Below are 27,619 nucleotides of genomic sequence, written 5' to 3'. Positions count from 1 at the left end.
TGAAGAGGGGGGGCTATATACCACAATGATTGTAAAAGACATTTGTGGTGATAGTATGATATTTAAGCCCAAGTATTCCAGTTCATGTCATTCAGCCATTGAATTTCCTGATACTGAATATTGTTTTTTATGTATCATGACACCACCAACCTTTGCTCCTTTATTAAAGTATAACAGTTATGTGGTTTTACAGTTACTAGAACTTCATTGAGAAACCAAAACGACAAAAGTAATTTGGGATATAAAAACATTTTATATATTTGTCCCCAAAAAAAAAAATACATTTGTGGAATTAACTTCCTTGATTTGTAACTGAAAAGCATCCCTTTACGTCTAAATGTTTACTTGGATAACCGATCTAAAAATGCAATCTGAAATCCAGCAGGGTCATCTTCTCTGCATCTAAAATACTGTCAAGCGTCTAAACAAAATACCACCCTAGGGTCATTATGTTTTCACCCTCTTGCTTCCACCAATCAAATCCTTAAAGTTGTGTGCAGACGCTCTGCGGGGCTGGTGTGCTGTGGGTTTGTCCTGCGACTGACACATGACTTAAGCGGCTGTAACAGGGAGTGAATGGCTTGCCAGCTAGCAGCTGTGGCCTTTGCGCCACAGTCAGGCCCGCGGCCCTCAGTCCAAGTGTCTCTCTGCGCGTGAGAGACACAATAGTGTCACTGTTGGTGGTGCTAAAGAGCCCGTTTGTTGATGTTGAAGATTTTGACAGAACGGTCGGCGCTGGCGCTAGCAAGCTGGACCCAGGAGCTTTCCTCCTCGACTTCACTCTCTCCGTCAGTCTGTCCATCTTTCTTGTTGTTCTCTTGACCTACTCGGCCGGTCCTGGGCCTCCAGCGAAGCCTCTTGACCCTCAAAGCATGGCTTTGTCTGTGAAGGTATGTGTGATGAAGGGAAACAACAAGATACTCTGGATTACAGAACAAGCATTTGAAAAAAAACTAGACAAAACAATGGTCCACTACTGAACCATCTCTCCTACCGAGACACAAAACATGCAGAGACAATCCCATTCTTCGGTCACCCAATCTTTTGAGCAACTAAAGTGTGGTTGTGAGCAGTCCCAGGAGCCTTTTGATTAAAAGACACAACAAAGATATGTCATCAAGTCACTCCCTGAGCTTTACAGATGATGACTCACCCAGAACTACCTGTCGATGCCTGCCTCCTAAATGCTGCCCAGCTCAAATCCAGCAGCCTGCTGCCTTTTTCTCTCCATAACACATCTCTCTCATTATCATCATTCCTCTCGCCAGCCATGACACTAAAGGCACACTACCATTACGCATGAACATCCGCTGCTAAAGGCCATTGGAGGCCATTTAAAGTTGCATGGTATAAATTTCAGGTGTGTGTGTGTGTGTGTGTGTGTGTGTGTGTGTGTGTGTGTGTGTGTGTGTGTGTGTGTGTGTGTGTGTGTGTGTGTGTGTGTGTGTGTGTGTGTGTGTGTGTGTGTGTGTGTGTGTGTGTGTGGTAAGGATACAAGATGTCCGTTTCTCCACAGCTGCTCCAGTCACGGCCTCCCGCAGGCTCCTGGCCAGGTCTCCACCTGTACAGCAATATCCTGCCAGACTCCAGCCCCACTGCAAGCAGGTAGCTGTGGAAAGCACCAAAACACACACAAACTCAGCTCAAACCCTATATTTATATATATATATACACACACACACACATATTAATACTTTGACTCCAATACATATTTTAGATTAATTTCCACAGGATTAAAATGCTTTAAATGAAGAATTTCTGAATACTTTATCCTTTGACTAATAAAGCTGTATTTCTATCAGGCAGCCCACTATGCCCTGACCTGAAGCGTTATTGGCTCATTGATCTTATTATTCTAAAATCAAACAATGTTTAAGTCAGACTTCTGCCCTGTGTCTTAACAATGATACATTCAGTATTGATTTGTAGCCTCGTCATTTCCATAGTCCCCAGCTAACACTTGAGCACGTATTGTGCTGAGCCGTGTGTGTGTGTGTGTGTGTGTGTGTGTGTGTGTGTGTGTGTGTGTGTGTGTGTATACAAACCTGTTTTCAGAGCAGAGTACGGGGCAGAAAGCCACAGCAGTAGCAGAATCTCCCACATCCAAGATGGAAGAACATGGTTTAATTTCAGGAGGAATTATAGTGTCTCCAGAGTCCTCTAATCTGCACGGTCCCCACACTATCACCTGCGCACGCACGCACACACACACACACACACACAAAACTTATATGAGCAATCAACAAATATAATAGCTGCTTACTACAAAAATGCATTCATTATATTACTACCTCAAAGTGCAACCATCAGCTTAAGAGAAAAGGCTTACCTTCTTGTCCCGACTGGATGTCACAAAGTATTTGCTGTCTGGGCTCCAGTCACATGACCAAATGATGCGGCTGTGTATGGCTGTGTTCTTCCCTGTGTGTGCATACAGCGAGAACTGGGGCTCTGCATAGATACAAACAGAAACAATTGCAGAGATTATATAAAGAATGAACCCAAACTCAGAATACTGTTATCAAGCCCAACGCCACGTATATTTTGTCACACTTCTCTGACACTTCCTTTATGGTGATAGACGAGCTGGTAGTCAAAACTTTGTGTCATGATTATTGTAGCATGACATCAGCATGTCTAGATCCCTACCTCACTGCTCTGTTGCAACAGAAGCTCTCCAGAGGGACAAATAAACAAGACGGAGAACCTCATTCCAGCCCTCCGTTTCAGTCAGTTTTGGTTTATGACCTGCTGCTGTTTATTTCTCCAGCCTAAGTCATTTCAGACCCCAGATTGGTTTTCCCCAAAGAGCTTGTTAGTATGCTGTTGGCAGCCGCCTGTCTGGGTGCATGCAGCAGTGCTGCTCTCCACTGGCACACGCGCAAACCCAAAGCGTTACAACTAAAGTCTGAGTATTCCACCATGTCATCGTGTCTATGTGCTCACAACACTCTCTCTATGAAATGCACACATATCTGTGGGTGTTGGCACAGGTGTTGCACCTCCTTCAATTAACACTCTCATCTGAGGACAGTGAGAAGCACAATGGGCTGTTCAGTCCAACCTCACAGAGACAGAAACAGTAAAAGAAAGACAAGGCGCATTCTGTTTAAGACACAATCAAGCAAAACACATCGTGATGATAAGAAAGCAGCACTGATTAGATAGACAGCTGCACAAAAAAGCAGAAAAGGGAAGAGGGGGAGGCATCAGTGTCTCCTTAATAAAGACGTCTGGGCGCTGGACCCGCGAGGGAGAAGACGGTGGAGGAAGAGGAAGGGAGGATGACATGGTGAGACTAAATAGGGAAGAGGAAAAGAAGAAGAGAGAAGCTATGAACGTAGGCAGTCAGTTTGTTTGATCAGCTCTGACTTCGTTTAACCTTCCCTGGTCTGGCCTACGAGACTGTGTGTGCGTGTGCGCGTGTTCTTCACAATCACAGTGAGTGATTCAGCAGCCAACCAAAACAGACGGAACCCCTCCCCTCCAAACCTTCCATCCCTCTCTCACAAACACTATCCCTGCCTCGGTGCAGTCCACAATACAGGCAAACAAGAAAGCACAGTATTGCTTAGCGTGTGCCGGTGCCTATTAGGACCATCCTGACCTGCCAAAAGAGCCGTAAAATGGTTACCAGGTGCAGGTGGAAGGTACTCCCGTGGGCTTAAATGTCGTGTTCTGCTCACCTTGAGTGCAGGATCGGGTTATTTGTCTGAGTTTAGTTGCGGAGATTCTCCTATATAAACAACCGGGGTGGAAAGTGGGGAAAGTGGCCATTACCTGATCTTGGCCCATATTGATCAAACCTCTAAGAATTACACTTAAGATTGCTCAAAAGAGTAAAAGAACTTACTTGCTTCTACTTACAGCAAAGTGTAACAGTGCCCTTTAAGAGCAGCTCTTAAGTGATTACATGATTAATTATGTATTATGTTCAGAGCAGGAATAACCAATTAGAGACAAGGATTTACACAACATCTACTCTATTGTTCCTGTTTTGTTTATTTAAATTGTTCCATATTACTTTTAAAATTACTCCATTATTCTGCAATAGCTGGTTTTCATTTTTCAAAAAATGTCATTTTATTGTTGTAAAATCTCTAATCAACATGGTAAATACACATCAAACAATAAGGAATAATGATAATGTATCAAAAGGGATCAACAAATATGGTTAAAATTATAGGAACATGGCTGAAATGGAAACAAAAAGAAAAATTCACTGACAGAAATTGTGATGCTGGTAGAGAAAGTCCATCAGAGAAATGATAAAATAAGGGTTATTACATGGACATGTGCAGGCACTGAGAATGAGGTTCTTTTTTCTTACCCGACAGACGAAAGAACAAAAGTGGTGTAAAATCCTCTTACATGTTCAAATCAAATGCAAAGAGTAGGCTATAATAAGAGAAGTCAAGTTCCCCGGGAGTATTTAGGGTTTGGCTCTCGAGAGGATACACTAAATTTCTCAGACCATGTGGATTCTGACAGTGGTGACCTTCCTGAAACAAATCTGTTCCTCTAACCATAAATGTCACCACTGATGACTTAAATGGGAAACAGGTAAAAGGTCAAGCATAACAGACACAATGAGTGACAGAGAGTGGTACAAAAGCAGCTTTTAGATTGGTGTTTGCAATATGTCAAAATAAAACTGTCGTTTTCCCAGGAGCCTGAAATCAAACCAAAGTTGGAGAACAAGCCCCTACACTACTGCTTATATGTTTGTTCTTCTTCAGAAAAGTGTTGCACAGCTCTAGAAATGTATTTACAGCGTTGATAGTTTCCTTCGTCATCTTGATCATGATTTGCATGCAAGCACAGATTTGATGAGCTATCACAATCTGTTGCAACGTTGCCATACTGACAAGCCCTCCGGCAATAAATGAGGTTGAATATGTATACAGGAAGGCCTCTGTTGTGTTCTGCGTAGTTAGTGTCCATCGGAAAGCCCTCGTAGCCCATTTCAAAGCTTTGCTTCACCTACTATCCAAATGTGATAATATGGTTTAATTTAATAAACAATCTTCTTTTATTAGCTCCTATTGGGACTGACTCCAGTTAACGAATCCACTTGATTGGCTTTTCCCAGTATTAATTAGGGGAGTCCCTCTAATCAGGCCAGCTTTACTTAGAATTTGAATTGGAACAAATCTGTCTTGAAATTAAATCAAACACATTTTTTATCAATCTGAGCTATGCTGCAACAAAAATTAGACAATCCTTTAAAGTGGCCCCCCTAATCAGTGACAACTTACCTGGACTTTCAGGTGTGGGTAGGTTCCGTCTCCATAAAGACCAGGTGCGATCCCGCGAAACAGCCAATAGGAGCTGTGCGTCAGGGGAGAAGGCCATCTGGGTGACGGTGAGGGTGTGGCTCGGCAGCGTCTGCAGCTGGCGCCATGTGGCTGTGCTCCACAGCAGAACTGCTGCATGCTCGGCCTTAGATGCCTGGAAAGACAGTTTAGATTAGTTTATCTACACAGGAAAAATACTTTATCTCAAAGAAGCATCTTGAAACCCATTTGTTTTCTTTATCTTTTCACTTTGCTTTATACTATATCAACTTCTGGCTCTTCTAACTGCCTCTTTGCCTCTTCTATTTCGTATACACACCTGCTAAAAAACACTATAAAAAGTTTGCTTGCTTGTAGGAAGAAGAAAAAAAGATGTAGAAGCGGGATAGGGATGAGGATTGTTGTAGCAGGGAATAAAAGGGAACATCATTTTTTAGGGGAGAAGGAAATATTGCAAAGAGGTGCAAAGGAAAGAAGAAGGGCAGTTGGAAGAAACCGAAAATATAGTGGGGGGGGATGGGGAGGAACACAAGGCGGGTGAGGTAGAAAGAAAGAAACAAAGTGAAGCGCAGTGATTGTATTCCACATGAAGACAGAAACACATCTGTGATGGCTAACTGCTGTGTGTTTGTCTGGAATAAAGGTCAAGACAAGCTAGGTACTAGCTTGTGTGTGCGTGAGAGAGAATATGAGCGTGTTTGTGAGTGTAAATGTAAGCATGCAGAGTAAATCTGTCATGATGCTCTCCTTTCTGATCTAATGGCCTTTGCTTATCACAGTGACCTTGCATGCAGATGCCACCACCGTCCTGGCGCTGTCTGAAGCGAGACAGAACATCTCAAAGCCGTGGCCGTACCTGGAGGAGACAGAGGAGGACAACCATACAGATATTAATTAAGACTCAAGCTGTACTGAACGTGTGGCTGGACGGACGTGACCTGAAAGACAGACAGGCGAAGTGAGGGGGACGACAACAACAAAGAAAGCACTCCCGGTCTGACAGTACATTAAGTATTCTCTTATTCCAAAGCATCTCCCTGACAAGCTTCCAGGCTCGAGCCATCGCTGCTTGCTGACAGGTAAAAATGCAGACAGAGTGTGAAATCTCTCTTGCATTCTTTTTTTATTAATGTAACATGATGATGTGTTGACCTGCCAAAGGACTACAGACGAAAATTAGCATTTTTGCTAACTCTGGCACATTTACATTTTGAGTATAAACAAAAGATGTCAGTTGATGTGCATTGTGAAAATACTGATCTGCGATGATGGTCCTTCTGCTGACAGAGATGAACAATGATGATGCTCACTCATGGCTAATCACTCGCAGCCTAACTACTTTTAGCTTTCCGACTTTTAGCTTTCACCTGTTTGTTTTAAAATGTCAACGAGTCCACAAAGAGAAATCACAGCATGTAAACCGATGAAGGGAAATTTCTCCCAAAACACAAAGCTTTCAAATGCTGCAGCAATTTGGCCACAACACTGAGAACATTATTTACGCCACAAAAATAACTCGGGCATTTACTCATTTTAATGTTTCTATTATACACTAAATGATTCAAGGGGGTGAAGCCAAATGGAGGTAGAAAAATGCTTTTCAACACAACACAATGGCCACACCTCCAATAAACGGCCACACCATATGTCATGTTTATGGAGGATTGACAGGTAAATGGATTTAACGTTGGCCACAAATGGAGGCAATGTATTCCCCCTAGAGGAGAGGCTCATGGGATGGCAAGAAGCTGGATTCTGATGAATGCGAGGTGGGAGACCAATAAGAGCTTCGGGAAGTATCATCATTTTCAGTTAGAATAAACTCTTTGTGCAAAATGAAACAAGAACAATTCCATCTGGAAATGTTGCTTAATTAAGAGTAATATGGAAACCCTGATGTCTTTATATGCAAAGAAAGTACATAAAAAAGAAATATAAAGTGCAGATTGCTCTTGTATTATGACTCAGGATATTGTTTGTTCCAGCAGGTAACTGAAACTTGACAGGACAAGTTGAGATGGTTTGGATACGCTGTCACTAGAGAGACATCTAGGTACTCACAGTTTCTGGACCTCAGGCCACAGAGTGTTCTGGAGAAGATGATCCTCTGGGGGGGGCTCTACACGCACGCGCACGCACACACACACACACACACACACACACACACACACACACACACACACACACACACACACACACACACACACACACACACACACACACACACACACACACACACACACACACACACACACACACACACACACACACACACACACACACACACACACACAATATCCTTACATAACTGTCATTTGCAAAGCCCTGAAAACTTAGCTGTTTTAAAATTCAAATACAACCAGTTTCCAAATTACTAAATGAGGATTACACCCCCAGTGGCTGTTATCATTTACCCAATACGGGAAAGATAGGATCTTGAATGTGTGCATGTGTGTAAGTGACAGGCATATTAGCTAAAGAGAAACAAAAGACAGAGTATGTTGCAGAGAGACAGAAGGAGTGACTTAAAGCGACATGGTAGAACGAGAGCATGATTGTTCGCCTCAAGACAATATTCTTTCACATTCATATCCCATTCAGCTTCTTTTAGCATTTAGCGTTCACAAAATCCTCAGCCATGCAGCTCTCAGCTGTCCTATAACATTTTTTTTTTTTTAACTGTTACTTTAACTCTAATTCTTAGCGCTGGTGGCTTTGAGAGGGGGTCGAATATAGCCTGGTTTCTCTCCTGATGCTCTCCTTCACACTGCGGGCTCTGCACAAGCCTGCGCTGCCTTTGTGTTGCATGTAATTGAAAGCTACATTCCTGGTGTTTTCCTTGTTGGTCATTGGCTTCCCATTTTGCCTAATTATAAATTCCTCTCCTTGCCTGCAGAATCCAGTCAAACGAGTGAAAATGCGTTGTTAACAACAGTCCCCGTACTTGGTTGCTCCCTACATAGCCCGGGGTCATTGATACTTAAACTTTGCAATCACATAAGCCTGCTTTCTAATTAGCATTGCAGATTAAGGAGTGGCTTCAATCATGCTGATGACAGCCCTCGACACCCTCTAGCCCAGGGGTTTTAAAGCGCCACACTACGTTCTCACAAGTCTCATCCATTTCCCATCTGCCCCTTTTCTACAACTAGTTTTTCTGTTTTGCCTTTGTTTCTTACCTCTTCTTCCACTGTGTACTGTGTTGTTGCTACACATTAACCCCAACCCACCCCAATTTCTGTTTGTTTTATTACTGCATTTATTTTTTTGCATCTACTTAGATCATTGCTTCCTGACACCACTTCTTTGTCTTCCATCGCCCGCCATCCCTTTGCCTGCTGTAATATCGTGGCCTCCAGCAGACCTCAGGCACTGTGGGAGTATAGCATGGGGAAAGCCGTAATGACCAACTGTCCGTGTGGCCGCACATAATTGTCTAACATCTAAAACATCTAGTGACAGGCAGACTGGAACTCCTAAATTTGTGCCCAGGCTTCTGAGTGGATCGCAATGAGGAAATATACATCCGGCATAAATTGTGGAGGGGACAGGGACGCATTTTGGTTCTACAATTATTTATGAAAGAGCTTTAAATAAATGGGGATTTACTGAGATGACTATCAAATCTTAGAAAGGACCATAATATGTTGGGAAAAATTACTTTAAAGTGTTGTTTTTTATGGTTTACAGTACCAGTCATGATGAGTGGGTGGAAGTAAGACTCCTGGTACTGATCAGATACACTGTTGAACTGCCGCTCTTCTTCATTGGTTTTTTGGGCAAGGTCACCTGTAAATGTAAATGATATGATGATGATGAAGAAATATATTTGAGGATTTTGAATATTACATAACAGAAAAGGAATTAAAAAATAATAACAAGCCCACGAACGTTAACCTTCTACAAAGTAAAAGCGTTGAAGCGTGGAAATCCCGCATGCGGAGCTGAGCAAGTATTTTACCTTGAAATACAGCCTTGTTGGACAGACCCAAGGCAGGTGTGCTGGCTCCTTCTGGAAGGCTGGCAGAGTCCTGGAAACGAGAAGAAAAATGAATGGACAAGACACACAGACACACACACAACTTCTGTGTGCACTTTTTATGTTTGGAAAACAAAGTTAAAGTCAGACTACAAATAAAATATTAGTAAGACCTGCTCTTTGGACAGATGGCAAACATGTGCCTCCAAAGGTCATGGATTTAAGCTACTACAATGAATCAAAATAACCTGACTCACACTAGATGTCAAAAGCTTTTCTCTCGAGGTTCCAGAGATGTTAGCAAAGTTCTCCACAAAATTACGAGGTGCTTGAAACACCCGCAGGACCTTCTCATCAGCTCCCGACACAAACTGAAACCTTCCAACCATTGCCAGACACTGCATGTCGTATCCATGGATCTGTGGCCGTGAGATTTCATGCCAGGTCGCCTGCAGGGTGAAAAAGACATGGCAACATATAGTGTTGTAAAGATGCAGATCTGGTTAGGAGGACCCCAACCAGCTGCATGTGGTTGCCAGGGGAAGTGCCAGCGTTTTATTGGCTCTCTGATGTTGAACCGGGTTGCTTGGCCCTACATGCGGCCAACCGTAACCCAAGCCAAACACAATATTGTTTCTCCTGTTCAAACGAACAGCTTAAGATGCAAAGGTTCTTACAAGAGAAGATGGAAGGCTCTACTACAATGATGGAAATTCCTTCGGCCCCCGGCGTGAGATGGCAATATTTCACACTTGCATCTTTAATATTGAAATGAAGACTGTAAACTTGATTATGTTTCTACCTTAACTGGCGGGCATGTTCCCTACTTATGACAATTCCATCTGGATTAACCGGAAGGTAATTAAGAAGTAGGTAAAACGTTTTCTGCTGTTCTCTTTACGCAATCAACCAATCCCGGTTTTAATTAGTCTCTCAAAAATAAATGACTTCTAAGAAACTCTTTATTATACAACTGGATGGTGTTACAAGGAGAGAATAGCAACAATGTTACTATTTCTTACAGGAGACAAGAAGTAATAGAGAAGCCAAGATCCTTAGTTTGACATGTTGGTGTGTATTGTCTCAAAGTAAGAAATGTGGCGTGGTAGCTCTTCCTCTACACTACAAGCGCATTGCATTAACTACAAAACCCCCAATAGTAGTGTTGTATTCAAGTGTCTAAAATGTGAATATTATGTTCACTATGTTCCTATTATTCTTGATAGGAGTGAATGATTTGATGTTGTGATTCTGTTTGTACCTGGGTAACTATCCCTTTAAATCTTCAGGTGCATTAGGCCATTGTGGGTAATGCTGCATCACTGAACAGGACTGCTTTATGGCAAAATTAGCTTTATACAGTATTTGCATCAATGTGATGAATTATTAGTATACTTTTTTATCACTTTAGCGTTTTTCATTTGATTTTTAAAAATGATTAGTCTACTTACCATCTGGTTATTTAATCTAATTCCTAACTATGCACATAAAACATTTAAAACCAATGTCACTAGTTTTGAGCTACAATCAGCTTTGCAATTCTTTTACATCAACAAGTGATTCTGAGCCTACTTTACCTGTTTGGCATCTTGTTTCCTCCACGGAGTGAAGAGTCTGGTGGTCTGGTCCGAGCCCACGCTGAGGATGAACTCCCCCTCAGGATCCCAGCTCAGGTCCTGGACCTCGTTAAAGTGACCCGATATCACAACCCCAGGCCTCCAATGTCCCTGTCGGACAGCATTGCAATGGTCAGTTTAAAACTTTCAACCTCTGATTTCCCTTTTAACTTTCCCCTCTACATGCACATCACTTCAATGACTAGTTTGATTGGCAACTACATTAGAGTGGGGGATTATAATTATAATGTTGCTGTCTGAGAAGTCATTCTCCTTTGAAACATCTGAATTTGTTATCAACACCTTCAGGTTTGTGCTGTACTTTAAATTCACCTTTCGAGCCGGCGTAATTAAAACGCGGTTATGGCTGAACTTACTTAGTGACTTCAGACCCCCACTGTTTCTCAGGGATACCCAACAAAGAAACATGCGAAGCCAGTCATAGTGAGTGGCAGAAAGGAGACTTGGTGTGACTAATTACACTTATCACTGTCTCTCACACAGTGTGGCTGTGTGGCAATGCTCCAACATGGAATCTTATTTCAAACAGACTTACAATTCAACAGCTTCAGAGAAATGTTGGACATTTTGTGTGCAAATCATTGCGATCAGTTAAACGCGTTATTGCAAGCCCATATTAACGGCGTCAAATTTTTAACGTTTTTTTGGCCTAGCAAACTTTGTAGTTTTTTTTCACATGCTGTTGCAACAACTAGTAACGTAAGAAAAACTGGTCATAGAGTAGTAACATTATGTATTGAGTGGATGGCGGGCGTGAGATGTCGAAATGGATGCCAGTATGATTCTGAATGGAAAGTTTACTTTTTAAAAGTTGCCAAATGGTTCCATTGACAAGACCCGAGTGATCTGTGTGTTTTGTCACAGTGAACTGAGCTACTATCAAAGCACGTCCAGTTTAAAATACCACACAAGCACACAGCTGATGCAAATTCTCCGCCCCCTTGTCAAAGTATTTTTTTCACCCTATAATTGATAGACAGTGTTAAGTTGTTACAGTGTTTTATTACAAAAGAAATTAAGAAACAATTAGAACTGATCAAAATGTGTGATTAATTGTGATTAATTGCTAGTTAACTATATTTTAATTGTTTGACAGCACTAGTGCAAATGTAAGAAATGATTTCAGAACAAAAATACTGGCATTATATTGATATGAAAGTTTAAGAGTAACCGAGGCCTACCTCTTTGTCTTTGCACCAGAGATGTAGCGCTCCGTGAAAAGCGTGAGCCACGATCATGGAGCCATCCGGACTCATCTGGCAGCCGTAGAAACCCAGAGTGTTGCCACCAACCTCCCCTACACGCACCTGTGAAGAAGAAACATAACATGATGTGGGGGCGATCGTAACGGATCAGAAGCATGAACTAATTTGCTTTTCAACACATCTCGTATCTGACATCAGGTGGGTGAAGAACATTTGGTTTCTGGGTCAGAGTCACTGACTTGCTGCGGACAAAGATGAAAGCAAGCTGTAAAAACATGGCGGTGCATCAACTGCCACATATGGAGAAAAAGCAACCAAGTAAATTTGTTTTTTTCTGCTATTTCTGATTTCTTCTTTCTTCCTATATGACATGCCGTAACTAGCCTAGTGGTTCCATCAAATATCTGGGTTCTGTGTAAACCTACAGGCTCAGATTTACAGAAAAGAAGAGGAGTAAGATAAATAGTTCTCAAATCTGTTCCGTCTCTATCCAAGACTTATTAACTAACAACTCACATAATGGTGATGGAAGCAAAAAAACAAATAAAAAACAGCAAATTAAGCTGACAAGTCAAATGAGAAATTATGCAAAATGGGAGTTATTAGAGCTGAATAAACTATGTTGTGTTTTTTCTAACAGAATACATTTGTCTAATACAAAAGGAAAGCATTGCAGCGCAGCCTATCACACTAAACAAATAATCACCAAAAAAGAACCCAGAAGGATTTACATAAATTAGATTTGGCTGAGTGCTTGTGACCCCTGCATCACGCTCATAGGGCGGATCATGTAGACAGTGAAGGGTCCGTGGACATGAGAGTCCATAGGGTCTGAGATTCCACTGAAATAAAACAATCCAATTCAAAAACAGCCATAACCACTGCCTCAGCTCAAACATTGCTAAAAAATTAAAACTCATCTAGGATTCTGACCACCTGTCCAATCTCAGACACCTTACTTTTGTGTGTCAAGACAATTCTGTATTGAGGTTTGTGGATTCAAATCATTAACTGGGGCGGAAAGCCCATTTTGATTTAAGTGCAGTCACCAATTACACTGACATATGAAAATTCACTTGTTTAAACTTTAAACGTCATGCTAACTCACATGAAGATTTTTTTTTTTGCAAAAATGGGGGAAAAAGAAAATAAATAACCAAGTGCATTTAGGGTAAACAGAAGAGTAAGAGGCAAGACAGAGGATTACAAGTTAAATTGAACAATATTCAGCCATAATACAAAATAAAAAGCATCTAATTACTTCTTTTTTTTGAAGAAACTGTTCTTATTCATCTTTTCATTGACATTAATATCCATAGAGAACAGAAATTGCACACCAAAATAGAGAAAACAAGACAATATTAATATATCATCCGGTTGCTTCCATGACCAATAGGATTCAATGCAGGATTATGGGATGTAAATAACTTGAAACAATGTAGAAATTAATCTACAGGAATTCTTGTTTAAGCAACAGAGCTTTTCTAACCATGAGCTGTCCATATTTTGACTTGCAACTGGCTTGTAGAAAAAAAATAGGCTTCAAGCCTGAAATATAAAGGACAATGTAAGAGAGTAACTCTATACTCCTGCATGAAGAGACATTTATATTCACAGCTATTTGTTAAAATGTTAAATTTCAGAAATCTTCATTTCCTATCTATTTACTCTTGTGAGTTTATTCTTCAATACTTTGAGAGTATTGTGTTGACCAGGCCAACTTCTCACTGAGGAATTCAAACAATTAAAAGCTTTATCGGGCTCTGAGGCCTTGGAGGCAAACTGGGCCCAGAGGGGAGATCTATTAGGATCGATAGCAGCAGAACCAACCCTAGAGAGAACTATCCTCCCCTCTCAGCAGCATTGAGGTATGTATCCAGATGTATTATATCTTCTTCATCTTTAATTAGTTTGTGCCTTAAATAATATGAACATTTGCTGTGAGGAAATACCAGAAGTGTTAAATCACACAACTGATTAAAATATGGAAAGATGTGCAGCATAGCTTGTTATCTTTCCTTGAAGCAGGTAGATAGAGAGAGTATGCTTAGCTGCAGCAGTGACCTAAGGCTGACTGCAGGAGCAACGCATAAGAATGTGCAGTACACACACTCATTACATGTTAAACAAACATGTTGAAAGGCTACACACAAACATATCTTCACTATGTCCTATACGTGGCAGGAAAGTGGTGTCCTCAATCATCCGGCCTTCTTAGGGAGCATGAGTTGGTCATCAATGACCTTCAAAATAATGCTTGTCTGCAGGCTGAAACACAGCAGAACTAATGGCAGCAATAAAAGCATGCCTTTGCTTTGAATGGCACAATCCTCCAGCCATCAAGAGAGACAGACAGAAAGAGAGACAGTAAGGTAGACACATTGATGCTGAGATTTAGAGCGAATGAGATGCAACATTAAGCAGGTTGATTTTAAAATTCTCCACACAAGAGCCTGCCGTAAATCATGCAAAAGCTCACAGAGGCAAAAAGCCATCATATGTCTTGTTTACGAGTGGAGGAACAATATGGATGCACGGCGTGCCTTATCGCTGGCAAGTGGGGGTTAGGGGGATAAATAGAACCAGGACAGAAAAGAGGGGAAGGCATATATCATTCTTTAAAGGAGGGAATGAGGGAGATGGGTGCTGACGGAGCTTAACCAATAGGGGAACCTGTACAGTGTAGAGTACAGGTATTCAAATCAACTTTTCAGGCTGAAATACTAACACGCTGTGAGATTAAGTCTTCTTCCTTTCAATTTCCCTTGATGTTGAGATCTACTGCATAAAGTAAGGAGTGTAACTACAAATTACTTTAATTATCTCTTCATCTATTTTATTTGTCTCAATCAATTGACAATTGTTTCATCTAGAAAACTCAAAGGGGTTATGTTCAAATTCCACATTTTATTCCACAAAAACCCAAAATATTCAATTTATGATGATATGAAACAAGGAAAAGCAGACAATCCTCACATTTGAGATGCTTAACCCAGCAAGTTTGGCATTTGGCTCCATAAATGACATGAAATAGCCCATGAATTGCTGTCCACATCTCTTAATGTTTTCAGCAAATGCTAAACAAAATAAAAATCCACAACACTGATGAGAGATGTGAGAGTGAACAAAAAAAAGCAAAAATCAAAGACTAGGCTGGGATGCCTGTAGAGCTGAGGGGTACTGCAGTGTCAGGTGATCATTTCTGTGTGTTAGAAAATATTTGACTTTGATTTGTTAATCTTTTCACCACCTGTACATCTCCATGCAGTCAAGTACAGGTTGACTATGTTGCAGGTTCAACAGAGCACACTTCTGAAAACCTCTTTGAGTGACGCTGCGTGTGGTCAAATGTGAAACAGGCTTAAAACGTCCAACCAGTGAGGGCAGCAAAATGCTGCTATTCAACTGTAAAGCTTCTAATAGACAGTTTTAATAGAGAGCAATCTTAACGTGCACATTATAAAAAAAAAAAAAGAACTTTCAAGTTTTAATGACTTCCTTGATCTTTCATGTGGTCAAGTCTAACTTAAAGAGACTACAAAAGCTGAGGTCTGAAAATAGGTTAACTCTTAAAACACACAAACTGACAATCCCTCCAGGCGCTGTAGTGGCCCGCTGTGGTCAGTCGGAGAAGTTAATTACCAGTGTGTCTTGTTAGTAAGCTGTGCTTTACAAAGCGGAGGGTCCCGGTCCCCGCACTGCCAACCCTACTCTCCATTAAATCTCACCAATTACTATAATCAGTGTGACAAAGTGGAACCCTTCTTTGTAAATAATCGGCTAATTAAGACATACATGGCTGGTCAGTTAGTGCTGTGGAATCTGCACTGCCAAAAACTTCAACTTCCCATAGAAAATGGGAAAACACTCAAAAAGAATCAAAGGCCTTTGATTCAGTCTAACTTTTAAAGAGGGAAGAAAAATGTAAATACAGTTCAATTCACTAACTCGTCATTGTGCATCTGTGCGTGTGAGCTTCATAGGTTAAGTTTCCTTTGTAGGCAGGGAATCTGTCAGTTCAAAGGGTTTGGCGCTCTTGTATGAAGAAAAAAAAACAGTTCAGAAGGAGCGTACAGAGAGGAGAGAAATGCACTTTCACATTCATCAACAAAGGTTATTTCAGGTAAGGGGTTGGTTTTCATTTTTGGCATCAAGAAGAAAGGTCTGTGCTGTGGAGGGATATTGGCAAGACCAGACGTGATTTAAAACGGCCACTGCTGCTTTTCAATTTCACTGACCATCCTTGTCTAATAACACTGAGAAGAATATGTGACAAGAATCGGCACAGGCTTCAGGCCCTAATCATCGTTCCTTTTGTCAGAGAGGAGAATCGAGACTTTCATGGTCGCTCCTTTCTGCTGTCTTTGTTGCTCGTCACTGTGGATGTGCATGATGAGATCAAAGGCGCAAAAATGTAACTGATCAAGTGTGTAATCTTTCTCATCACCCAGCGTGTGTTCACACTCAAGGTGCCTGGCATGGCGAGGTGAGCCATTTCTGTGCAATGGGACGGATGTGTGTATTCGGGAGCCTGTGAGCACACACTGTGGGATACACAGTGTGTGTGTGAGCATGTTTGTGTCTGGTTTTTCTGCAACTCTGCCCATGACTATGCGTGTCTGTCGGGTACTCCTGGGCCACCTGAGAATGGACCAGTCGTGAAAAAAACAAAACAAAAAAGATGTGGGGCAGATGGCCAGAGAACTGCTTTTCCTATGTCATCCACACTTGTGTTAAATTTAGCCCTCTTCTGGCACAACAGCAGCTGTTGGGAGCTAAGAGAGACAAGGTGGAGGGGGGCGAAAGGAAAGCAGGAGAGAGATAATGTGTGAAAGGGAGGCGAGAACGGAGGAGAGAAAGGAAGGCAAGTGGTGGAGAAAAAGAAGAGGTGGAGGACAGAAAATGACAGAAGGCAGAAGTGGGGAGTGACAATTAAAGACAGATCATGGAGTGAAAAAAAAGGCAAAAATGTGTTGCAGGCAGAAGCTATGGCATGTCTTCCAGAAGTCTGGAATGGGTCGTAAAAGAGGGGGTTCAGTGTGAGTGAGTGATGGGAGGAAAGATGGGGGAGGACAACCTCGGCTTGTCTAAACTCACAGTGGTGCGCAAGGCTCTGCGCCTCTTCATCACTGCCTATCACTTCTATTCCTGACACCTCAATGTCAGGAAGAGTGGAAACCAGCATGAGGGCCCTGACAGCAGGAGAGGGAATACAAGGGGAGGGCTCAAGCTCCTGGATCATGTCAAGAGCTACTGAAAGGGATGCTTGCAGAAATGGAGTGGGAAATTGGTTTGTGGGTTTGTGTGCAAACCCTGTGTTCCCTGCAGAGAGTGATTGACGCCATGTGTGTATGCTCTGTGTATTTGCATACACCCTCCTTGTACTCTTGTCAACACTCACCTGCTCCACCCATACTCCAGATCCCTCCTCAGGAGCCCAGAGGATCATGGTTTTGTCCATGGAGGCAGAAAGCAGACTGAGAAACTGTTTCTGCTCACCACCTGCAGGGGGAGACATAGAGAACCCATACAGGAGCAGCATACACAGTCACTCATGGTCAACTAGTCTAAATCCATGACATTCCACTTCCAGGATTGCTCGGGTGCCGCCAGAAATTGCGCCAGATGCCCCTCTTTTCAATAGGATGTCCATTAACTTCCCGCTTTTTTTGTGTGACATTTGAAACGCCGATGAATTTATGAGGACTATGGTTAACTGCTCCTCAAATCTCAGCAGGGTAAATCCAGACAGCTAGCCAGACTATCTGAGTTTTCTGTCGCATGACAAAAACAACCTTTGAACATTAACGTTCAGCCAAAACAAGTTCCGTCCCGAGGCTATTTTACAGAGGCACCGTGGCTCTCCGTCCAGCGCTTAGCGCTGCCTATGATTGGTTTAAAGAAATGCCAATAAACCTGAGCCTGTTTTTCTCCCTTCCCGGAATGCTGTGTGGAGTAGCCAGACCCTCCTCAGCAGCACTGTGAAGGAAGGTCTGGAAATGTGAGACTAATGGTCAACAGACAAATGTCAAATATTAGGCCAGTGGTTTTGTGATCTTCTATAATTTATTTTTAAGGGGCTGTCCTCGAAATACTAAAAAAAAAAGCAGTCTGGGATTGCCTGCCCACGGCTCACAAAGGCCGCCATTATTCCATTAAATCTTTACATAGAAGATGGTTGTTTACTGCAAGATTAATGTTCTGAATGTCAAGTACAGTCACTTTAAAGTTGCACAGTAATCATAACCATGTTTTTGTTTGCACAATTTATTTAACTTGGTCGCAAATGATACTGGCACTTTATATTTTAGTTCTCAGCTCTGATGCATCAAATGAAGTGCTTCCTACATGTGTTTTCAGGTTAAAAAAAAAAGACTGACAAAAAAGATAAATTTGTATTAGGATGCTATATTAATGGCTAATGCATAATTAAGACAGAAAATGTGATTTTGATATTGAGCGCAATATTTGCATGTCTACCTTTGCCCTCATAATCAAACAGCTTTACTTATTTTAAGTATCTAAAGATAACGATGTGTCATGTACACAAAAGCTGTGATAGGTGTGAAATGATCTTGATGTAATAAGCTTTTAAGGCAACCGGGGAGTGAGGAGAAGAGTTAGCACATTCATTAGCTTTTTCCGTTTATTAAGGCAATACATTCTCACACCCGCTTCTTTGTTCTCTTTTCAAATTGTCACAATCTTTTGGTGCCTTTTGTAAGCAACAGCATTGTAAGACAAAAGTGGAGCGAAACAATGTCTCTCAGCTTAGCGTGCAAGCCAATCCATTTACTGGAGGTAACTATGTTGATTCAGAAAGTTTAATTCACTTTTACACAAACGCTAAACACATTTTTGCAGGACCCTACTGCCATTTATCTGAAACTTGTGTGAGTAATGGTCCTGGTTTTTCATTAAGGTACCTTTGTAGAGAGGAGGCTGCCAGTGGACTCCATAGACCCAGTTCTCATGGCCTGCCAGGACCGTCTCAAGAGACACAGCAAACACTGAGGACACGTCTGTAGCAGGAACACGGAGAGGCCACATGAAGACTGTTATCAAGATATCAGTTTTATAATAGAGAAAAGTGGCTGATATGGTGATGGCTAACCATGCTTAATCCTTAACATTCCATGAAAAATCAATTAAGTATGTGTTATATAGATGAAAGTAAACACACATAAACACACTTTATGGAGGTTAGTAACCACCATGTGCCGTTATACCATCAATAAGCATGTCTATTTATTTGGTTAATTAGGACACTTTTCATAAATCAAGCCTCCGTGACCCGCTCACCTCCATCCTTCACTTTAAAAACGTCCTCTTTCATTTTGATGATGGTGAGATTGTCCTCTATGCGGGCGTCTGTCCCAGACTTGGCACACAGCCTCCACACTCTGATGAGGCAGTCCTGGGAACAGCTGGCTAATAACAGCTCCCCACCTGAATGAGTCAAAGAGAGAACACAGGAAAATATCCTATCAGTGAATTGATAAAAACACCGCCTTTGAATCAATTACTCTCCTGTGGTGCTATGATGCGGGATGGGTTATTATCACATATTATTATTACGGTTGTGCTGTTTAGCAATACTTTAAGAACAGTCATATTTATCACCTGATCTAAAGTAAAGTTGAGTATGTTCAAAGCAACACATTATTGAGCCAAGTTGGATAATTTAGAACTGAGCCAAACAGGCAAATGTTCTAACTTGGATCCAGGAATGCCAAGTTTTGTTTTCTGTTTTGTAATGAGCATTGCAGTCTCACCTAGCATGCCTATAGTCTCTTGTTGTCTTTAATTATTTGTTACAACTGTCATCAAGGCATTACAGAAGAATGCTGCTGACTGTGACCTGGCCAGTAAGACATCAGGAGTGCGGGCCAGATATACACAGACTGGTGGTAAACAAAGCACAAGCCACTTCTCTGAGTGCTCCTGTCTGTCACATTATGAGTTTCAGGTTTAGTCCAACGGCCACTGGCCCAGTTTTGCCTCTGCCAAGATAAATCCATTTATAATGCCTCTGTTGCTACGGCCTAAGGCCTCCTGAACACTCGGGGGAGGAAGGCCATAATTGTTTGTCGATCACGATGTAATGACATTGATGATGATAGCAATGATTACATAAATTACCTGACAAAAATTATAACTTGTATGTCAACTTATCTTGAATCATGCATGTTGAGTTTTTCTTCCGTTAATCTATAAAACAACCCTCTATGTTTTCACTCCCTCCTTAATTACAACAAATAGCCTAAAAATAAACATGAATTAGATCAGATGATGTTGCAGCCTGATGTACTATTGTACATGCAATACAGCCAATAAGGCTGCATTAATCTGAGTCACATAACCAAGCATGTTTACCAGAAGTATTCTGGAGCAGCAGCTCAAGACTCAGATGTAACTTTTTCCTGCTGAGCCAGCAAATATAAAAACTTCAAATCTCTAATCGCTGTCAGTAAATGTTTTAAGTCACTGCTCAGTGGCGCACGGTAGACAGCTGTGTATGGCATGGGCTGGCACGCTGAGACACCAGTAAGCTCTCGTTTTAAACACAGCTGGTTTGGTGTTTGAGCCAAAGTGATACATGTAAATGACACTCTGTGTTTTGGTTAAGGTTCAGCTAACTGTGAAAGAATAAAGGATAAAATGTGAATTCAGTTTGTGGACTGAAAGAAAAGCCCATGCAGAACTGATCATATTTTATATATAAAGTTCAGCTTTCTATTACGATGCAGAATAAAAGAACGACTGTCCAGGATAGTAAAAAAAAGGATGCCCTCTTTATGAGAGACAGAAGTTCAATCAGTAAAAACTAATAAGCTGCGTTTCAAAATGGACGTTAGCTACCTGTTTGATGGTGATGAGGGAAATAAAACCCTGATGCAGAGACATGATTGATCCTCTGCATGTAAAAAGCATCCTGTGGCTCATATGAAAGCAGTCATTTTGTTGTTATTATCCGATCTCTTTTTTTATATAAAATAAATCTTGCAAAAGGAGACACTAAAAACACCCTCCCCTGCTCTCCCAAAAGAGTCAGACTACGGTTTCTTCAGTAAAAGTTAAATTATAAAATGAAAACCTATTACCAGCCGATATTATACTAGTGCTGAAAACTACTGAAAATTATGGAAATAAAATTGTACATTAGAAAATAGGGTTTAAGATAGAAACACAAAAACACAAAATAGCATCATGCTCTGAATGCAAGAGTTTAACAGCTATGATAAACGGCACCTCTAGTGCTGCAATTTGCCATCTGCCAAGTCATAAAAGAACAGAATGATGTACGTAACTACTATCACAGTGGAGAGAGGGGTTTGTCATTCCTATGGGGATATTTCATATAAACAAACTTCTCTCTGTCTCTTTGCTGGCTCGTAGCTTGGCAGCGTGGAGGAGGTCATAGACTTTAAGTGGGAAGGTGACACTGGTGGAGAGGGCTAGTTAAGGAGATGAAATAGCCTTTACACAGTCAGAACATTGTAATTCCAAAGAGCCTTTGAAGAGGGTAACACAATTAATAGAGAGATTGAATTGGATCTATGCATTGCCATGTGATATCAGGATACTGTGAATATCACACAAGTTGGTGAAGCTGGCCGAAGCGATTTAAAGGATGTGTCTAGTTTTTAGGTTTTTTTAAATGCTATTCATCTAAAAAAGAGAAAATCGTCTCTTTTTGCTTGTTTTTTTTTTTTTGCTTTAAGGAAGGCAAAATGCACTTTTCTGTCTTTCTAATCAAATTGGTTGAAGGCTCTGACAGGAAATCTCCTTCCACCTCTCAGCATTCAGCCAATCACATGTTATCTGACTCTTTCAAAGCCCGGTATTAGCCAGATTGCAGGCATGGTGAAGAAAAAAGAAAGAAAATGGTGAACCATGAACACAACCTTTTAAGCCTTTAGAAGATGACCATATCAGCAGGTGTACCAAACACTAAAATTGCTATTATATGCATACATACAACTGATAATGTTTGTTTTTTTTACACTTATTTTATTTAAGAACACATGGAGACCTTTAGCCCCTCTTTCTAATTTCCCATACCTTAAACTCTACCTTGTTTACAGAAATCAAATCAGCTCATAGCAGAAAAAGACTTACTAACTTACTCTAGACTGACACCAAGCTAACAAAAAAGAGGCATCATGAACAGTATATTTAATGAAGACTGAACTAATAGAACAAGTACAGTTTGCCCATACACTGTCTAAAGAACTATTAATTAGCCATCAAGCAAACATTAAAACAGTACAAATAGAAATTGGTTCATTTGTAGTATCAAACAGGTCTTGCTAGTTTGCATTGTTCGCTTGCCATAACCCAACCCTGGTGGCTTAGTCATTAATACTGTCACCACTTATCAAACAGATCCTGGGCTCAGACCTCATTACTGGTACACCAAGAAGATTTAGTTGGGCATGGGAAGAGGCTGGTGATTTGTGAGAGGCTTGAGAGCACTTCAACAATGCTTATTAGTTTTGTTCTGAAATGTTTAACGTGGGCTTTCTGGTTCATGGAAAGGTTTTTAAAACCCTGTCTACAAATATATTGGATCTGACTTTTTTTCAAGTGAGACGTGCAAGCATACTGCGATAGTTACAGTTAATTCAAAACAAGTTCTACTCCTCAAATAGTAGCACTACCATTACTTTAAACAGTAACACATACCTAGAGAGGCCCAAGCCACTCCACGAACCCAGTCGTCATGCCCTTGCAGTGACATGGCCTTCTGGAGCTGTAATAGAGCAATTAAAAAAAGGTTAGATGTCACACTCTTAGTTTTGTAATTAAAATTAAAGTGTTGGCAGGGAAAACATGAATGACCACCTGTCCTCTGTCTGACATAGTATCAACCTGAGCTTACCTCTCCGTTGGACAGCACATACAGATGCACCTGAGAGTTATCACCCCCACAGGCCAGTATGGGAACTGTGAAGAAAGAGGCTCAGGTTTTCATACAAGTCATGTAATCACACACACACACACACACACACACACACACACACACACACACACACACACACACACACACACACACACACACACACACACACACACACACACACACACACACACACACACACACACAGGTCTAGGTTTTAGAAACAAGAGCATGGTGGAAGGATGAAGCACAGCATCAAACAGACGACAGGCATGTAAAACAGAAAGGCAAAAGGAAACGAGACACTTCAAACGCAGGCTGCATATGACATTGGTTTATAGGCTCTTAAGCAGTGATGCAAATTGAGATGGATGACATGAGACGAAAAATGTATGTCTGTGTGTGTGAGTGTATGTGGCGCACAACCTAAAGGATGTCTATGTAGGAACAGCTTAGGCTTACCTCTGCTGCCTGGCAACAGTGCCAGAGAGACATCCATCATGAAACTGCTGCCAAATGATAAGGTATGGAGGCACTCGGCTGAAAAACACAAATGCACAAGGAATTAAACTTTCTGACCCCCTATGACTAATCATGCTACACAACTAAAAACGAATAGCTAATATTCCGGTATTATGTTAAACTATGGGCTTTAGTCTGAACAGGACTACATTTAGACTTCTTTTGATTGTTCTGCAACATTTTCATCTCTGCCTCCATTTATGTGTAGTGGCCAAGGGTCTTTCAAGCTGTCACAATCCAACATAACATGCTTAGTATTTATATCTGGGACTACACCCCAAGGTTACGCCCAGTCCGCACACACAAGCTTAATTTCCATGCTTGTCAAGCAGCATCAGTGTTCATCTGCACTGACAGGTGGACAGAACTTCCAACAAAGAGAAGCAGTTATGGGTGACAGCTTAGAAAAAAGAAAAGTGGATAGGGATGACAGTTTGGAACACCGCTAATATTAAATTTTTTTATGGGAGGAAATTAAAGCAATATCACAGTTAACATGGTTAATTAATACAATTGTGGTGATTCTTTTAGCTTACATTTTTCAAGGGAAAAAACATTGAAAGGATAGATTACATAGTACGCACAGTAATTTCTGTCCAAAAAACATTTCACTTTTTTTCTATCATTGACAGATTGTTTCGCATGTTTTGCCTCCAAGTGCTTTTTAAACTGTGTATGTAAAAAATACTCACACAATGTCATAAATGTGAGGGAGTTTTGCAGCACTGCAGATGTGAGACAAACGATTGTGTTGTTTGTAAATATAAATTATTTATATAATTTATTTATCAAATAATATGTGAGCCTGTTCTGAATAGTCCCACGTCAAAACCAAAATTTAAGGCACGTGGTTGAAATGAAATAGTTCTTGCAAAGCAGACTTTTTGAGAAAGTAAGAATGTTTTCTTTTTGCAAATTATTGACAAGATACATAATCTCCAGGTTACCTCAGTGGTTTCTAACTAAACCCCTAAAGGGATCACAAGATTTATCTAAGGAGTTGTAAAATTATCATTTGGGCCAAAAACCTTTTTATTTTTCCTAGGAAGAATACTGTTTAGATTTACCCACTGATGCCTTAAACATATTTAAATGAAACAGTCTGAGAAGGGTAAATCACTCTGATTGAACTGCGCACAACTCACAGACATTCTCCCTGTGAAGATTGGTATAAAGGAGACATCTCTTCATATTAAAAGGATCACAAGCAAAAAAGGTTGAAAATCACCCGTATTAATACATTATAAGACTCATTTGTAGCGTTTCCAACATTGTTATGGCATCAAAGTACTGTACCACAAGTCACAACAGCGCCACAGGCTGGCACTAAAATGGGTTTGTCAGGGTTTTTGTGTCTCTTACCTTCTTTTGCTCCATTGCAGAGCCACAGTCTGACTGTGGAGTCGGATGATGAGGAGGCCACCAGGATCTTTGGGTCCTCCACATAGATAGCATCCACAGCACAAACTGGACCAGTGTGGCCCTTACACTCCACCGACTCGATGAACTGGAAACAGCAGAGAAAATCCCAAACACGGGTTGTTGGAGCAGGTGGTATTAGCTCAGCCCATAGGGAGCTGGGTTGGGAACCGGAAGGCCTCTGGTTCAAATCCCCGTACAGACCAAAAATGTGAAGTGTGGATTAGTAGCTCGAGAGTTTACCTCCTGGACCAAACCCCCAACTGCAAGAAGTGGGCCCCCTCACCCTGACATCTCAACCATGTATAGATTTGGGGGCTTTGTTTAATGTGTGTGCAACTGCCTTTATTGCTGCCAAACAGTAAGCATTTATTTATCCTGGCATGTCTTCTTCTTACCTTCCCATTTTTAACTTCCCATACGATGAGCCGATTGTCTGAGCCTCCTGAGACAAGATGACTCTCTGGAGCTGCAACAACAATGACAACACAGTTAGGTAAAGAGACACTAACCTTTGGTGCACCATTGGACTGAACATGTTTTTCAGGGTTTGGGCTATGCCATTTAGCTTTAAACTTAATGTTACAGTATACAATGATACTTGTTATACAATAGTGTGCTTCAAAGTATTTTGCTAACAGTTTGGGAAAGCTTTCTGAGCTCAAACAGGAAGCTTTTTCAGGGTATGTTGTGGAAGAATAGCCTGCACTGAGCCCTGGTTTGGGAATAAGATGTTCATCAATCAGTAATGTTCGAGGGTCTATGTAGTTTAGACCAATGATTCTCACAGTGGGGCACTCTGTCAGGGGGTCCGTAACAGGTTTTTAGATTAATTTGTTAAAATTATCATTAGATTAAACTTTTACAATCTACAAATAGGTCATGTCTAATACCTTTCTAGTTCATTTCTCCTGTGTTGTTCTTTCAGCTAACTAAGCCTGTAGAAATGTAAGCGGTGACATGCCTGAAAAGGATCTTTCCACAAACGGTTTCAAAGCCACAATGATGAAGACTAGCTGAAGACTATTTCCACCAAAAATGTTAGCTCCATACCCCGAATTAATTGAAGTCTTATAAAACATCTCACTTCTACTCGCGCACATGCCTCTCTACATTTGTTGTGGTGGCGAATCAAACGGAAGAGAAACTAAATAAGTTACTGATCCCATTCAGCAGTTTAACAGCAGGTCCATCAGTGAGCAGGTGCATATCTCTCTCTCTCTCTCTCTCTCTCTCTCTCTCCCCACTCACCACAGTCCTCTCTGTGAATCCATTGGACTGTATTCACTCGTCCTGTGTGTCCATTCAGCACAGCCACAACTCTCCTCTCCTGAGGTCAAAGAAAATACTGTTTTATTAAGGTAACAAGCTAAGTATACGTTTATTTACATTCTCGGTTATGGTTAGGTGTGACATCTAACTACGACAGCTGACTTTACAGAAGAGCTTAGACATATGTTACTACCTGCGGGTCGTACAGAGCTACGGAGGTACATGTCCCAAAGGCAATAGTCCCCCCACGACCCCAAGAAACAACATTTGGAGTTCTGTTTGCACAACAAGCTACATGGCATGTTTCAATTACGGGCGCCGCCATCTTGAAAGCTAGCGATGTGGCGTCGCTGTAAATGTGTCTGTAGCTAAACAGACCCGTGCGAACAAAAGTTCCGCATCCAAAGAGCTACAGCGCCACCATAGACTTTAATTGTGATATTGGTTATGAAACGTTTTTACAAACGAAAACCCCACGTAAAGATCTTTTTTATTTTTAGTATGGTTCAAAGTACTTTAAATCTCGACGATAATAACATATTATAACGTTGTAGACAAGGAACCATATCCATGGTTTTAACTCACTAATGTAGTGCTGAGGACTGTCCACGAGATGGCGTCCATCAATCACACAATCCGGAGAGTCTACTCCTTAAAAATAGTTTTATAAAGGCCTCATAAGCCAACATAATTGCCATTTCCTATTTGTATATTGTTCAGTAAAGGCAAGGGTTGTCTTTAGTGTCATTTACTGACACTAGACAGAAGCAGCAGAGTGACTTCATTAATGAGGGGACCAGCCTTCAACCCCAAGACCAATGTTCAAATCTTTAAGCATCCATCTATGTCTCTCCAAATGACACAAGTAAGTCCCCACCAGCTCTATTTGGGTCTGGCCTTTGGCTCCCTGTAGCAGGATAACATAAACTATCTATTCAGACTATTACATAATCACGTTATCATTACCCCTTCTCACTTCAAGCACATTCAATGATGTAATCGCTTATACTGTTATCTACTTTGGTTAATTTCACTGAACATTACATTTGCTGTGTTTTCTAATTATTCTTAAAAAAGACCAAGCTAAACTATAGAGTTAGTGAAACATCCATGAACAAGAAATGAACAACCAATGATAACTTGAGTTCTTGGTTGTGTTGTTATTAGACAGCACATGTTACCAAAGTCAAATGTTAACTTGTTTGCCTCAGTCAAAGCCAGAAGAAAACCAGATATGAGTGCATGTAATCCAAATGGCTGATGACATTTTGCATTTGTTTTAAATTGCTCCATCAACAATCAAGATGCCACAGAATACACACACTGCTGTGTCGGACTGGATTATCCCCTTGCCAAGTGGTGACTGGTCGCAGCTGAGGTAGATG

General features: G+C 41.1%; 1 protein-coding gene across 2 annotated transcripts; it reads right to left on the bottom strand.

The window, feature by feature from the left end:
- Nucleotides 1-608: 608 nt before the first annotated feature.
- elp2 (elongator acetyltransferase complex subunit 2) lies at nucleotides 609-26,600 on the bottom strand. 2 transcript variants are annotated; one of them, XM_034892529.1, is made up of 22 exons: nucleotides 26,428-26,600; nucleotides 26,214-26,292; nucleotides 25,361-25,431; nucleotides 24,906-25,050; nucleotides 23,484-23,561; nucleotides 23,004-23,068; nucleotides 22,808-22,874; nucleotides 19,421-19,567; nucleotides 19,045-19,140; nucleotides 17,520-17,620; nucleotides 12,096-12,220; nucleotides 10,854-11,010; nucleotides 9,534-9,725; nucleotides 9,259-9,328; nucleotides 8,991-9,086; nucleotides 7,359-7,416; nucleotides 6,081-6,153; nucleotides 5,259-5,451; nucleotides 2,330-2,451; nucleotides 2,046-2,188; nucleotides 1,496-1,609; nucleotides 609-882 (listed from the first exon to the last, which is right to left on the bottom strand). In XM_034892529.1, exons 1-22 carry the CDS (start codon nucleotides 26,557-26,559, stop codon nucleotides 687-689), a joined length of 2,520 nt encoding a protein of 839 aa, XP_034748420.1. In that variant the 5' UTR covers nucleotides 26,560-26,600; the 3' UTR covers nucleotides 609-686. The 2 variants fall into 2 exon arrangements, with proteins under 2 accessions (XP_034748420.1, XP_034748421.1); XM_034892530.1 differs by having other exon boundaries at nucleotides 10,854-11,003; nucleotides 12,095-12,220; nucleotides 26,428-26,559.
- Nucleotides 26,601-27,619: the final 1,019 nt, after the last annotated feature.

Source organism: Etheostoma cragini, chromosome 14 (genome assembly GCF_013103735.1).
Source record: "Etheostoma cragini isolate CJK2018 chromosome 14, CSU_Ecrag_1.0, whole genome shotgun sequence".
In the NCBI taxonomy this organism is placed as follows: Eukaryota; Metazoa; Chordata; class Actinopteri; order Perciformes; family Percidae; genus Etheostoma; species Etheostoma cragini.
This window is presented reverse-complemented; position numbering and strand designations above follow the sequence as displayed.